General features: G+C 27.7%; 1 protein-coding gene across 7 annotated transcripts in view; it reads right to left on the bottom strand.

The window, feature by feature from the left end:
• LOC107453438 (dachshund homolog 1-like) overlaps positions 1 to 15,866 on the bottom strand; it is a 243,172-nt gene that overhangs the window by 85,569 nt on the left and 141,737 nt on the right. For all 7 annotated transcript variants that reach the window (XM_016070275.3, XM_043040515.2, XM_071179323.1 and 4 more), the window contains 1 exon segment: positions 5,503 to 5,848. In XM_016070275.3, the coding sequence (XP_015925761.1) occupies positions 5,503 to 5,848 (346 nt within the window).

Below are 15,866 nucleotides of genomic sequence, written 5' to 3'. Positions count from 1 at the left end.
TTGTTCTAGGCGCATCTGCCTCTGACACCTGTTTCTTATAAAACAATAGGCTGACGCCGACGCTTAATTTTGAAGCTTTCTTCATCTCTTTGTTTCTCTCAACCAAACCTGTTAATTTAAGTGACGCCAAAACAATAGGCTGCGAACAAAAATACTATTGATTTTGCCATCGGTTGAGAAAGAAGAACAATTAGAATATGTCTCTTTAAAAGAAAGAAAACTAGGCTATAAAGATACGGTGGTGGGAGTTTTCGCGCCAATGGCCTGAGCATCTATTGATACTGATTTTTTTCTGTCTCTTTTTCCCTATTTTTTCCCTTCCTGTTTATTTTCTTCCATTTTTTTACTCATTGTACTCTTGGGTCCCTATTGTTTTTCTTAATTCCTTTATTACTTTGATAAGAGAACAGAAAGAGAGCTTTTGGCAGGGGTTGGCGAGAGGACGGAAAAAAATTGGCTTCCTTTTAGAACAACTCAGCGGGCGTGAATATATATCTTTTATTCTTCTTTTGAAAAGAAAAGGGTTTTTCCCTCTCTTTTTCCCCTTTTCCACTTGATACAACACGTTTAGCTTTTATACTTTCCTATATGGTTAGAAGTGAAATTTGTAGATTTTTATTTAAGTATTTTTTGCACTTCGTTCTTTTCATGATAATCAGAGAACTCTCCGAGTAATGTATTGTTGCTTGGTACAAAAAAATTTTAAAAAAAATTCTTATGGAAGAAAATGCTAAAAAAAATATTGTGAAACAATGAAGCTAAATGCAACATAAAAAATAATGTTTTTGATAAGAAACATCAGCTGATGCTTTTTGTTTTAGAAAATAATGGTCTTATTAAAATTAAATATTTACTTAAATAAGTTTTTAAGAAAAATTAAAAACATTTTACTGATATTATTAACGAACCCAGATTCATTAGTTTTAGTTTATTCCTAATAATTTTATTTATTAAATATGAAAAGTAAATTTGTATAACTTATGTATAACTTTAATATTTCAGTTTTATTGATTCTTGCAATTTATTCGTTCTTGTTTCATTAGTTCCTGTCATTCATGTGAATTTCAAAGTATGTGTTAGTATATGTTTTAAATATCCCAATAATTTTTATGAAATTACGGAGCAAATGCATAATGATTCTGATACACTAATATTTATTAGTTGATTTATCTAAACTTTTATGAATTAACAAACAAGTTAAAAAAAAAAAGAAGGGTTCGTTGTGCTTTTTTAAACGTTGCCAAAGTATGTTGAATGCCTGCGTTTACCTCTGGTACAACAAGTGAACCAGAATGGCTTCATCATGCCTAGGGCCGTAAGCAAATGGTTAAACAGAAAATATGATTAAATTGTACGTTTTAGTTAATGTCGAATCCAATTTTATTAAGCTGAGAATTCAATTCCAAAGAAGTTAAATTTTTAATATTTCATTATTAAAAACTATTTGAATAATTTCGCATGAGTTCTGCATTTTAAAATGACATAGTTTAAAATGATGTCAAAATTAGTAAATCTTACATTTCAAAAGATTTTCTGCCATTTCAATTTAAAAATTGATAAATAATTATGAGAAAATGTCTGCATAAAATTATTTTTATTTAATCAGTTTCATAATTGTGTGCAGAAAATTTTTGGTCCTTTTTTATAGTTCCATATGCATGATTAAATTATCGTGATCATATTTTCTAGATTTTGGCTACTTCCGTAGTTCGAGAGTCAAAAATTCGAATCCGCCGTTATATTAATTCAAAGGAATTATGTTTATGCATCTGGTTTCGTAAAATATCGTCTGCGCAAAATTAACCCTAAAACCATTAAGATTTCATCGTAGCTTATGAAAATCCATTCACTGGATCAATAGTTATTAAGGTTTTTCTGAACACTGTACATAATAACTCTAAATTCAATTGAACCTGAAACTATTTGCTTATTATAAATAATTTTATTGTGATTTCATTAATGGAATAGTTAGAGTAAGAACTTGAATTACTCAGAGAAAGAAATGGAGTAGGAAGAAAAATATCGTTTGAACGTTATTTATGAACGCTCGTACATCCAAATCTCCTCCTTTATTAGCTTAGATCGTGTAAACAAAAGCGAAAAATACTTCCTGGTTGAAAGGGTTAAATAGAAGTTATCGAAAGATAAACAACTTAAAGACTTTCAGTTTCTTCGTTTAAACTATTTCTGAAGCTAACGAAGTGTTGATTGGTAGGAAAAACCTAACAATGTAAACTGAATGTCAGAGAAAGAAATAATAACAAATAGATTGAAAGTCAGCCATTTTTTTTTCCACCAGCTTATTTGAAAGAAGATATTTAAAAAAAAATATCTTGTTTGAGTTGTTCTTGTCTGGCTGTCAGGCGGCAAAAGATCCTTCAAACTCTTAAATACGATTGCGTAACAAAGCCGGTGGACAGCAACATTCTGATTTAGAATCTTTCATGCGTTTTATCTAAATTTTAAAGATTTCGTGATTTGATTGTGACCAATGAAAATTGCTTTTGTGGAAGCAATTCCAGATGTTTTGCTGATGGATGAAATAAAGTAAACAAAACTCAATACTAAATACGGATCTTTGTATTTAATTCTAATTTTAAAGCGTAGAGTTAAAACATTTTAAAAGGAAAGTTTTTTCAAGTATTTTTATAATGTAGCACAACAGTACCTTTTAAAATACTTAACCTTTACTCATACTACTATATATATATTTTAGACATAAACAGAAAAGAAGGTAAATGTTAAATTATTAAACTTAAACCTGAATGTAAGCTTTCTTTTATGAAAAAAAGGTACTGGAACTACAAATAAATTATCTCTTCTAAGTAAATTAAAGTGTTTGAAACAAATGTTTATTTTTATTTGCAAACGCATACATGACTTTTCGCAAATTAAAACTTTTATCACAGCTCGTTTGTCATTCACTTCTCAGCGGTAGAAACGTTTCTAAAGACGCAGAAAAATAAGCGTAAAACTCTACAAACAAAAGGAAGGGAAATAGGAAGTAGCGAGAACAATTTTTCAGGAGTGATTCTCGGTTCAAATGTTCGCTTTGGAACATTTTTGTTCTTTTGAACGAAGTAGCACGAAGAAAGGAAAAGGTAAAAACAATCAGGAATTACAGTTTATCAGATATCTGACGCCAATCACTGTTGTTAATTAAGCTGTCATTCTAAAGATTATCCTGACTGTAACATACTGAAGTCAAGGTGAAGTGAAGAAAAAGAGAGGGGAAAAAAAGAGAGAATTAAAACTATCTTTCCGCGTTTACTGATAACACAAGCAAGCGTGAGATGGGAGTTAATCAAAAACCTTTAACCGTTTTCTAAATTCTGTTAAAAATCTGTTCTTGGGGATTATACTTTAAACTAGAATATATTATTTTTAGAATCGTATTTTGGCGAATGATTTTCCTACATTTTCTTCTTTTAAAATCTGATCGAAGGGAATGTGCTTTCCACTAGAAAATTTTATTTTCAGAATTGTATTTTGTCGAATGATTTTACTACATTTTCTTCTTTAAAAATCTGTTCTTGGGGAATGTACTTTCAACTAGAAAATATTATTTTTAGAATCAAACTTTGCCAAATGATTTTCCTACATTCTCTTTTCTTAAAATTCTTTCTTGTGGAATATAGTTCCCACTGTAAATATTGTTTTTAGAATTGTATTTTATTAAATAATGGTCGAAAATTTTTTTAACTTTAAGGCATGCAATTTTTTACACCATTTTAAAGTATGTAATTTTACATCGAAAAGTACAAAATTAGAGCGAAATTGGTTGAATAGTTCCTAAGAAATTGAATTTCAAAAAAGTCAAACATCTAAAATTCGATATCTCAGTTTCAATGTTTTTTCTTAAAAGCTGCTGTTCTAACTTTTATGCAAATTTCAAACAAACCAACAAAAAAATTCATAATCACAAAAAAGGAATTTACGTCATAATTCAACCATGTTGACAAGTCTAGCAATAATTATAACGCATTACTTCAGTTTTTAATTAAAAACTTGCAATATCTCTAACAGTATGATTTTATGATAATAAGCCACCTGCATTTCAAATGATAATTTCCGTTACAGCTGCAGTTAAGTGTCACACTAACCAAAAGATTTGCTGATGTGTATATACCTGGTGGCAGAAATACAAAGCTTGCATGTTCAGTGGACAGACGATAATTATCACCTCTTTTTTTATTTTCTAAAAAAGTGCGAATAGAATTAGTTATCTCAATTACATTCATTTTATCTCGCTTTTGAATCGATTATTGTGGAAATCACCGTAATTTTTCAAATTTTGTTCATTGTGTGTTCGTGCTGCTACTTTCGACATTTGCAGCGATGCTAGGAAAAGATAAGCTTTACTGGCGTTACGTGCTTAAGTAAAAGAATTAGATAATTTCTTCTAAGAATGGAATATAATTGTTCGATTTCTAGTGGAATGTTTTTCTGTAGGGGTGTTTATTATCACGAAATTTTGATGCCTTAATCGAACATTTAGCATAAAGGGAATGAACTGTTTTCTTAAATGAAACTCTTTGTGGATTGTTTTTAACTTATAAGGAATAATAGAGTGAACGAAATTCTTATCTTAAATGTGATGTTAAAAAAAAGGTGCAACAGTTGAATTAACTTTCATAATTAGATTTTTATAGGACGCTGAGATAAAAGAATTGGGAAAAAAATTCTTTTTTTTTTTTGGAATAGCATTTAGTTCTTAAGTATATGTTGAGATTCGCTTAAAATTGAATATATACATACATAAATGCAATTTTTAATGTTAGCATTTAATTTACAATAATATGTTACATTTTATGAAAGTTTCAAATTTGAAAAAAAAATTAATGAATTTTAAAATAAATATTTGTTTTGGTATTAGTGTTTAATCATTGATTCTATGAATTAAAAATTTTCAATGTGGGAGAGGGTGCTAAACTATACAATATAATATATTTAATAATTTAATATTGTATAATTTAATATATATTGCGTAAAATTATTTGAAGTATTAACATTTAATTTTTAACAATATCTCTGTTCCACTTTGAAGGAAACCTAAAGTGAGAAGCTATTGTTTTTCCACATAAATAGCTCTTACTGTCGAAGTTAATTGAAATAAAATCGATAAGGACTGTGTTCGATTCTAATTACTTTATACTGTTCTCATTTTTGATTGGTTTATAGTATTTGGTATCATAGATATTAATTAGTTTGGAACCTAAAATATCATTCATAGGTTATATGCTACAAATACATAAACAAGAAATAAATGCATAATCCCGGAAAATTGAGGAGGAATGATGTATTTAAGTATATAAAACGTCATGCTTCAAAAATTATGGTAGGTTTTGAGAATGGGTGCCTAATTTTGAGAGCTAGAAACATGTTACTACAATCCTCATATTTTTTGAAGCAAGTAAAGTTTTGTATCGTCAACTATGCACACGCAATCGTCGAAATTATTTATTTATTAATACAATAGTTAGATTACTGATGTAAATTTACCTCGTTGAGTTGATGACGTCATTGTTATGTGAAGTTCTTTCTTTGATGACTGATGAGGACTCTGGTCCTCTTCCTGAGGATGAAGATGAGTTAAGGTGACCATGTGATGAAGAGTTTAGACCCTGGGCGGAACTCGGGTGCGCCCCTGTAGCCGCCAGAGGCAGTGTACCGGATAACATAGAGTTGTGATGAGCCGCAGCAGCCGCGGCATGATTTAGAGCCATAAAAGGAAGGGGGTTGAGGTGAGGTGGGGCGCCGCCCGTGGCTGCAGCTACAGCGGCCTGCGCCGCAGCTACATGATGACTGTAACCATTGGCTAATAGATGCGACTTGTCAACTCTATCACCTAAATATGCATAAAAAATACACATTTTGTTAATAAAATTTGCTCAAAAATATTATTTATTTTAATAGCATATTTATTTTAGTATATTATTAGCAAAATTAAAATGTAAATTAAAAAACAATCATAATTTTATTCAGAAATAGAAACTTACAAAAAATAACATTTGAAAATGATATGAATTACAACTTATTAATGTTTCGCTTAACAATTTCCCTATACTATTTGATGATATAGCAGAACAGAAGTAAATAAATCGATGATTAAATAACTTTTAAAATATAATAAAGCATTGAAAATAATTTCTTTTTCACATATTGATTTTGATGCATTCGACTATAAATACTAACTATATATACTAACTATATATACATAAATGTATGTTAAATATCTTTTAAATTATAATAAAACATTGAAATTTAATTATTTTCCGAAAAGTGATTTTATTGCGCTTTAAGCGTGTTTTAGTTGCTTCTTAAAGCAAAATGCTAAATTTGAAATACACCAGAGCCAATCTTGCAAGTTATGTATGCAAAATTTAAAACATATAGTTGTTTAAAGCTGATTTTCATTTGTATTTTTCTTATCTTTTTTACCTGAGTTATTGAAACTAATATGTTAGGTCCAGTATTTGTATGATAGACGTCGAATTGTTATATTTTGTTATAATTATGAATTATGATCACAACTATGCATTTAGAGTGAATGTGTGCAACGTAAGTATAGTTATTAACTAATCTTATATTATTTTTATAATTTTAAATATTAGTAACACTTTCTATAGAAATTTTAAATGTTTAAAAAATAAGCTGACTTTGAAGAGAAAAAAAAAACGCTGAAAAATGATCCAGCATTATTTTTTTATAACTCTCTTACAATTTCATGTATTTTTTTCTTATTAAAAACTATTATTAAGATTTAAAGCATTAAATGTATTTTTTTCATGTCAAAATGTAACACATAGAAAACTAGGTTACATATTTTGTGTTAGAAAAAAAGAAAATAATGCCTAACAAAATATTGCAAAACTTATAACTTTAACAAAAAATAAATAACTGATTAAAGTTGTTACAGCTAATTACTATCAATTATCACACTTTAATTACAATCATTTATGATTGGTTGAAATACTTAGCTACAAAACCTTGAGACACACATAATTTGAAATAAGTATATGTAAATGACAAATAATAAGCCGTTTCAATCACTCTTATGATTGTCGGATCATTTAATAAGTCATAAGTAATTAAAATAATATTTTATCATTAAGTTAAGTGATTTATTAATTTCTCTTAATTGTTTTCAAACGGTACTATTAAGGAAAAATAAATTTTATTACATTACAAACCACATCTGCAATAAATATGAAATAATTCAAATTACTGACATGCTGAAGGAATCAAGATTTTCATTAATCAATATCATAGCTTAAAGTAAATAATTGAAAAATGAAGTTAAATATAATGATGTAAGGCCAAAAACGGAAGTAATTGCACCCTTTGGCGATGTATTATTTAATTATTTCAAACACATGGCGAGAATTTTTATTTTGCACTAATGAAGAAAACGCAAGCTGATTTCAAAATCAGGTGTATTAAAAATAAAACGTGCTGGATTCTAAAGGAAGCAAGTTAGATCGAAATAACCCCTCGAGGAATTTAATTTCCTTTTGTTTTGTTGAAGTAAATGATTTTTGTAAAAATTGCTGGCTATAAAATAAGATAAAATATAATTGTTTCATTATTCGAAACATAAATCGAATAATTGAAATTTAACTTTATAATGACGGTGAATATCTATGCAACGTCTTTCAGGAGTTTTAAAAACAAACCTAATGAAAATGACAGGAGTTGAATTGTGGGATTGGAATTAAAAGAAAGAGTTGATTACCGTTTTAATTTCTTAATTATGGACACAAAAGCTTTGTCAAATTAGAGAAAAGGCGGCTTTTGTTTGGGATTCGCTTAAAAAGTTAACATTGCGAATATATTAACAAGGATCTATTTTAAAACTTGATTTGAATCTACTTTACTTTTCCTTTATGTTTTTGTTAACTTTTGGAAAGTTAAAAGGATTTTTTTTTCTTAAAAATAATGTGTTTCAAACGGTAAAATTGACTTATATTTTCGTCCTTAAATTTTTTATATTAAATTTGATGTTATTTTAAATTGTTATAATTGAAAATAAGAATTAATTTAAGAAATATTTTGGAATTTTAGTTATTCGCACTATTCACGAACTGACTGTATTAGAAACTATTAAATTGATAAAATTGTGCAGCAAAATTATTAAATTTAAAAAGGAAATTTTTTCTTTGCCTGTATTTTTTTACATAATATAGGTTAGTTGTGTATTGTGTTGTATTGTAATTGTATATTGTGTTGTGTAGTACTGTGTATATTGTATTGTAGGGGTATATTGTGTTACAATAAATAAAAAAAACATGGTTTAACTTAACATAACATAGCTTTGTTGCTTAACCTAACTTATCTAACCCACTATATTTACGTAAATGTAATGCCACTGTGTTTGTATTGTTTGTATTTCATATTTAAAAGGAGCAATTCAAAACTATAGTAACCTTTTATATTAAATTGTATAGTTAAATCGTTTATAATTTTGAGTAAATTTATACAAAATACTTTAACATTCGGAATCCAAAATCGGAAAAACTATAATAATTCTGTTATTTTAAAAGAGGCAGATGATCTTTCTGATTGTTTTTCTTCTTAATTTGACTCGAAAAGGAGCTAGTTAACATTTCGTGACTCCTAAGTCACGTGATCTAGGTATACTTCTAATGGCATTGGAGTTATGCATCAAAGTTGGAAGTTCGTTCCAAAATCAAGCTCATTTGTCACTCAGATTCATTAACATTTGTTCTATTTTTTTCCTTCCGATTTCTGTTCTTGATTAGGTAGAATAACAAAGGAAGAAGAAAAACAGGGGTCGTTCAAACCCAACTCCCAAATCAACTGAGAATATGCATCTTTACCTACACCACGACACGAAAGGTTTGTCTAATTGGAATATTTCTGGCCATTCACAAATTGCAAACAGCAATTTCGTATTTTGTTTCAGAGTGAAAAACATTTCTTCTTTGATGTGCTTATTAGGTTTAATACCTAAACTATAGTTGCTAATTAGGTTAAAACCAAAACCCTAATTGATGTTGCATGTTACCTAATTTAACGTTACTTATTAGGTTTAAACCAAAACTAAAATTAAAGCAGCGTTATTAGGTTTAACAATAATCCAGCTGAAAATTATTAGCTTAAGTACATACTTTGAGATTTTGAATAAATGATGAACATAAAGTAATATTAATCATAAAGTACTAACTAAACATAAAGTACTAATTATACATACATTTTTTAGAATATAATATATAATGTAGCTGAATAGAGTGTAGAATATAGAATATAATATAGCTGAAAGAACTGGACAAATCACGTAAAAAAAAACGTAAGCATAACTTCATCTTAACTAATAATATACATGAAATACGTTATATGCTGAAATAGTCGCTTTAATAGGTTTTTAAAGATTTTTATTTTTTTATTTTTAGGTTTGGGAGATATTTTTAGATTTTGGTGATTTGTTTAGATTTTAAATCAGCTTTTAATTTATTGTTCTTATACATCATTTGCAAAAAATTTTTTTCATTTATTTTTAGAATTAATAATTCTGTACTATTTGTTCATTTCTATTCTTTTTTTCTCCAAGAGTCAGAGAAAGTTACAAACTATCTAGCATTTAGAACAGAAATTTAGATTTTAAATTTTCATATTTAAATGTCAATTTCATGTTAATTCGTAATTATCCCCTTTGCATTAGTTGTTTAGTTGCACTATTTTATTTTTTTTTCAATATATTTCGTTTTATTAAAAACGCAATATTAATTTAAATTGAAAATTAAGTCATTTTTTTTAATTATATTGTCCAATATACTTTCAGTTTTTCAAAAGTTTTCTTCATAATTAAATATATTCTCGAACAGAAATATTCTAAAAATTTAAAAAAAGTAAGTATAATATTAGAAAAAAATAATTAATTCTAAAATTGGTTTTACTTTTAAAACTAGTGAACTTAAATACTACAAATGAAGTGCACTTCACTGTTTCACACTCCAATTTTTATATGCGGAGAGTCCCAAAAAAACGAAATTAACAAAAATAACCGAGACCATTTAAACCAGATGTCGCGTTTTCAGAAAAACCTTAACTTTGCATTAACACACGCATACAAAATGCATGATTGCGAACCCATCTAAGAAACCCTGCAGTTATCAGGCAGTCATTCGTCATATAAAACGACTTCCTGTTGACTTTGGCAATAAAACTCTTTTACTAATTGAATTTTTTTTCGCCACTCTTGGCTAAAAACTCGACGTATGACAACTCATAATTCAAGCCTCTGTCTCGCTTCTAAGATCTGAGAAAACAAGTCGATTGTTTCACTAATTCGTGTTTTTGAGAAATTAATTCTAAGACTGCTTTGGGCGATTGAATGAATGTGTAGAAACTAGCATGTGTTCTGAATTTATTATGCAGTTGATTTGTGTGCGCATTTGCATCTGCGTTGATCGCATTGATAAATACATTTTTCAAATTGATTTTTTGTAACAGATAACCTTTTATAGTTGTTGGGCAACTTTGGATTACATTAGTATTGATTTATTCTATTGTTTTGAATGTATGGCGTAGTTGGAAGTTTAACCCTTTGTGTGCGTGTCACCACTGAATTATTGTTGAAGAATTGTATTCTCCTTATTATATATATTTTTTTAATTAAATGGATTTTGGAATAGTTGTACGTGGTGTTTTATAAATAGAAACTGGTCAAGTAGGCTTAATGTGAAGCAAAATTTCGTTTCGTTTTTTTGTCGTCTAAATTCTACACGAAAGTTAAGATACAATTACGCAATGATATGAAGCGATTTTGGGATAGTTGTACGCGATTTTTTATAAATGGAAACTGGTCAACTACGCACAATGTGAAGCTAAATTTCGGCTCGTTTTCTTGTTGTCTAAATTCACGTAAGTTAAGTTAAATTACACAATGATACGAAATGTGAAGCTAAATTTCGGCTCGTATGGATTTTTTTTTATAAACCGAGACTAGTCAACAACGCTTAAGGTGAAGCTAAATTTCGGCTTGCTTTCTTGTTGTATAAATTCTACACGTAAATTAAGTTACAATTATGTTATGATGCGAAATGATTTTGGAATAGTTGTACGTGGTTTTTAATACATGGAAACTGGTAAACTACACTTAATGTGAAGCTAAATCTCGGCTTGTTTACTTGTTGTCCAAATTCTACACGTAAGTTAAGTTACAATTACGCAACGATACGAAGTGATTTTAAAGTAAGCAATACGACAGATATGATGCAGATTAATATAAATGAAAAAAAAAAACATTCTAATATTGAATGGTTTAAAATTATGTCATTGAGTACATGTATCGATACTTAGTGTAAAAGGAACAGATAGCATGCACATTAAGTAACTGATATACTATGACAGTTACAACATAAGTAGAAATACATATTAAGATTCTAGTTGCCCGTACATGTACTATGCGTATATAATATTAAAACGCATACAATATTCAGTCAAATCCACAGAGACTTATCACCACGGCTCCTAAAAATCGTTGCTGTTGCCACTCATTTAAGTAAAATTTATCATAAAATCAAAAGCTGTTACATTTTTTTCCATTTCATACCATGTAGGTGCCTATAAACTAAATACCCGTTAATGGATATAAATGTGAGAAATGATACTTACTTATACTGCGTAATTGCGATACAAAATTGTGCAATAACTATATAAATTGTGCATTTACTGAAGTATGTCGTTTTTATATATTTACTATAAAATTTAAACATTATCTATAGAATTTGCATATCATGAAAGAATTCCAAATTTATAGTTTGCATATTACAGCAACCTCCAGAGCGATTGCATATTGACTATATAATTTGCATATGGTTAATATAATTTGTACATTAACTATAGTGATTACGATCTGTTACATCGTTAATTTAAAATTTGCTCAGTTGTAATATAGTTTGCGCATTGACTGTACTGACCATACAATTTACTTATTAACTGCATTGGTTATATGGTTTGCAACTTAACTATAAAAATTGTATATTGCGCATAATATTATATTCTCTAGGCTGTGGATAAATTATCCGAAAATAGTTAATTAATTACAATGTTTAATTCCTAAATATTCTGATTTACGTAACAATAAGTTTCCTTTCCAAATGATGAAAAAAGAAAGTATGTCTCGTGACCCAGCTGTTTGGTGGTAATGATTTTGTGCACTCGCTCAGAGAAAGTTAATTATAGATATTCTGATAATAATAATACACATTTGTGCGGAATCAGGTCTGGGGAAATAAGTTGATCCGATGTCAAATAGTCATTGTTTTGGAACTGTCATTTCAGCGGTCAATATTGATGTATTAAATATTGTGTGGTTAGAACTTGTACGCCTAAAGCAGGTGTGTTTTTTTAAGTGGTGGGATATTAAATGAGTAAAATTTCCTTTTTATGATTTGGGTTTTTGGAAATTGATTATTAAGGTTGAATATTTTTCTTTACAAAACTTACGAAATTTCAGATTTATTGAATAATATAATTGTATGGATACTTATCTGTTGTAAGCATGGTTATTTATTTAAAATAAATGTTCTCTTAAAAAGTTTCAAAATATTATGTTGAAATTAATGTTTGTAAATATATTCCAATACAATCCAACCACGGTATTTAAAAATTCATTTAAGTGAAAATTAGTGCTTGAAAATATATTTTGAATTAAAATCAATATTTAAAAAAGTCTTTTCAATAAAAAATAAACAGTTACAAATCAGTTTTACTTAAAATTGATATTTAAAACTAACTCCAAGAGAAGAAGTTTAAAAAAATCTTGATTCTAAAATAAAATTGATTCAGAAACTTTTCACGAAAGTATTTGACAAAAATTTTTCATAATGGTAGAATCTATGATAAGTACCTACAAACATATTTCAGAATTCAAAAGTACAGAATTATTGTTTTATGCACGATTGTTAGTTTTATTGTGATTACGATATTTGTTAGCAAAGGATATCATGTGAAAGTAACAGCATATATCATTTTGTTTCAAAAATTTAACCAAAGTTTGGAGGCTTAATTTCTCTTAATTCTTGAGTATTTTAACAAATGAAGAATAATTAGCTCAAACACGCTGAGTAACTATTACTTCTAAACCTGTGCACAAAATATTGACGACATTAGCATTAAATTCAGTATTTAATGAATAAGTAACAACGTTTTCATCAAAAACATGATTGAGTACATTTACGGAGTTGTATTCAATTGTGTAACAACGCAATTTTAACATTATTGCTCTGTAAAATCAATTTCAGTTAATGTCTTTGCAAATGGCATTAAACAAAAGTTAACTCAACTATCAAATATTAATTATAGATTGCATTAAGCATTTAATAACTATAATTGACTAAATACACGCAGTTAGTGAATTAGTTTCTGAAAAGAAAATAATCTCTTTCAACTATGAAATACTTTATTTTGATATACATATATTTTCTTTGAAACAATCTCTTTAAGCATTAACAGCAGTTGTAATTGTAAAAACTAATTTAAGAATAGTTTTCATAATTCATTTAAGAATGATAACTATTTGAACTTGATAATCTCTTTATAGGTGAATATTTGTACTTTGTTTGGAATATTTTTAACATTACTCATAAAAAAATCACCAATGAAAGAACATTTTTTTACATACTATTATTAAATACTTAGTTTTGAACTCACTTACTTATTTTTTTTTGTCCAATTATTGGCATTATAAGGCATAAAAAGGCAATTATTTGTTTGAATACCGCAATTCTTATAATTTGTGAATATTTTTAGCAGCTTTGTCATTAAAAAAAGGAAATTAATGTTAAAAATATTTTTTTTCGTTCAGAAGTATAAAAATTATAAATTATTGAAAGTAATTTTATGCAGTAATTAATAGTTATTTTTCCTTAATAAAGAAATCGAACAATTGCGCAAAAAGATTTTGGGGGAATTAGCTTTCAAAAATATAACATAATGCGCACAATATTGATTAAAATAACTCAAAATAAATAAAAAAAATATTTCCATAAATAAATTTTGAAACAAACAAATCAGAATTCTACAACTAGTTTTTTTAATTATTTAAGATTAATTGCTTAAATATTTCTTGTAGTTTATTTATTTTTTTGAGGAACTTCATTTGCACAATTTTGCATTAATGACACTATGGCACTGAAAATTTAACCCCCTTTTTAATTAAAAATTTTATATTTAAATATTATATATTTTTTTTTACTTAAATCAGCAGACATATTCATAACAAAATTTTGTAACTTTCGCTTTGAATTTTATTATTTCTTTTCCCTTTTTTCATTTTTTATTTCCAAAAAATTAAATATTAAAAAAATATTACCCCAAATCATTTTCACTTAAACAAACAATAAATAAATTACCGCCGTTTGGCGTCATTTAAAGGAAATGAAACGTTTTAGATGAAATAATATTATGATCGACCAGACAACCGCAAACAATACCAAATATACTACACCTTCTACGCCACGCGAGTAAAAAAATAAAAGCATTAATTACCCAACCTTTTATAAGCCAGCTGGCAACAAAACGGCGATGCATGAAGACGCATTACCTGACAATGCCTACATCCTGCGGCGAGTGGTGAAAATTATAATAAATGTGTTTTTTGTATAATTGCTTCACTTAGTTTTCAAAAAAAGGTGCAAAATGTATCTTTACTTCAATAAATGTATGTCGTTTGCCGAGCTAGCCGCGTGCGACAACTTCGATTGATTTGAAGTGAAGAGATTGAGGGGTGTTGGGGGCAGACAATGTTGGTAATGGGTCTTTGTAAAATACAATCGGAAGTTGTAATGAAAAACGTTTTTGGCGTAATTTTTCTTTCGCAGATATAAGCGTTTATAACTGGTGGTTTAATTCAGGCGTTAATGCACTTTTTATTGTAGAACTTCAATCGGAAATTGCTACCACGAGTTTCTTTTGTTAGCCTTTGCGTGATAAAGGGTAATTAAAAAACAATCCAGATTTTTGTCGATAAGATTTTTACTTTCGATTTGCTAAACCCTTACATATGAACATACAAAATGTGGTTTGCAATAATATTTGAAAATATATTATTAAAATTTATAGTGCTTTGGTAATTAACACATTGTTCACAAATTGCCGAGTTTACTTTGTAGAAAATATGCGTACTAGTTTAAATCAAATTTATGATTTGTAAGTTAATTCATATTTCAAAATCCAAGTGCTCTAATGGGAATAATTAAGTCTTCTGGATGATTCTTTCGTAGTAAAATTATTTTCGTACAAAAAGTGTTTATAATTTGTTTAATATCACATAAAATGCTCTGTATTCTTAAGAACCAAAATGGATAATAAACGAAAAGAAATTAAAAATACAAACTTTTAAAGGTTAAACTGCACTTTTTATGGGAAAGTAACTGCTGCGTTAAGAAAATAAAATTATTTTGCAATAGACATAAAATACTTTTCACAATAGTTTATTTTTTTTCTATAAATTATTCATGTTAATAAAAAGCAAATTGCTATCTAGTATTGCAACTAGATTTAAAAACTACTTGGATTACTTGAACTTGATTATAGAATTTTTAATTGAATTTCTTTAAATCGTTTTTAAGTAACCGCTTTAACTTGAGTCCATTAAAAAATTAATTTTCAATTTTTCTTAAATTTTCAACAGCTTAATTCTTTATTCAAATTAATATCATTAAATACTTCATTTCCTTTCGCTCAATTAATCGAAAAACGTTGAATAAAGCTTTTTTTTTTCTATTTATGAAAAAGCGAAAAACAAAGAGCTGAATCAAACGATAAGAAAAAGTTTGGAAATAAAAAAAAATAATAAATATATACCACAGTTTGGAGAAATAACACACCGCGGAGCAATT

This window comes from Parasteatoda tepidariorum, chromosome 4, assembly GCF_043381705.1.
Source record: "Parasteatoda tepidariorum isolate YZ-2023 chromosome 4, CAS_Ptep_4.0, whole genome shotgun sequence".
In the NCBI taxonomy this organism is placed as follows: domain Eukaryota; kingdom Metazoa; phylum Arthropoda; class Arachnida; order Araneae; family Theridiidae; genus Parasteatoda; species Parasteatoda tepidariorum.
The sequence above is the reverse complement of the archived record's forward strand: the minus strand, read 5'-3'. Positions and strand labels throughout refer to the sequence as shown.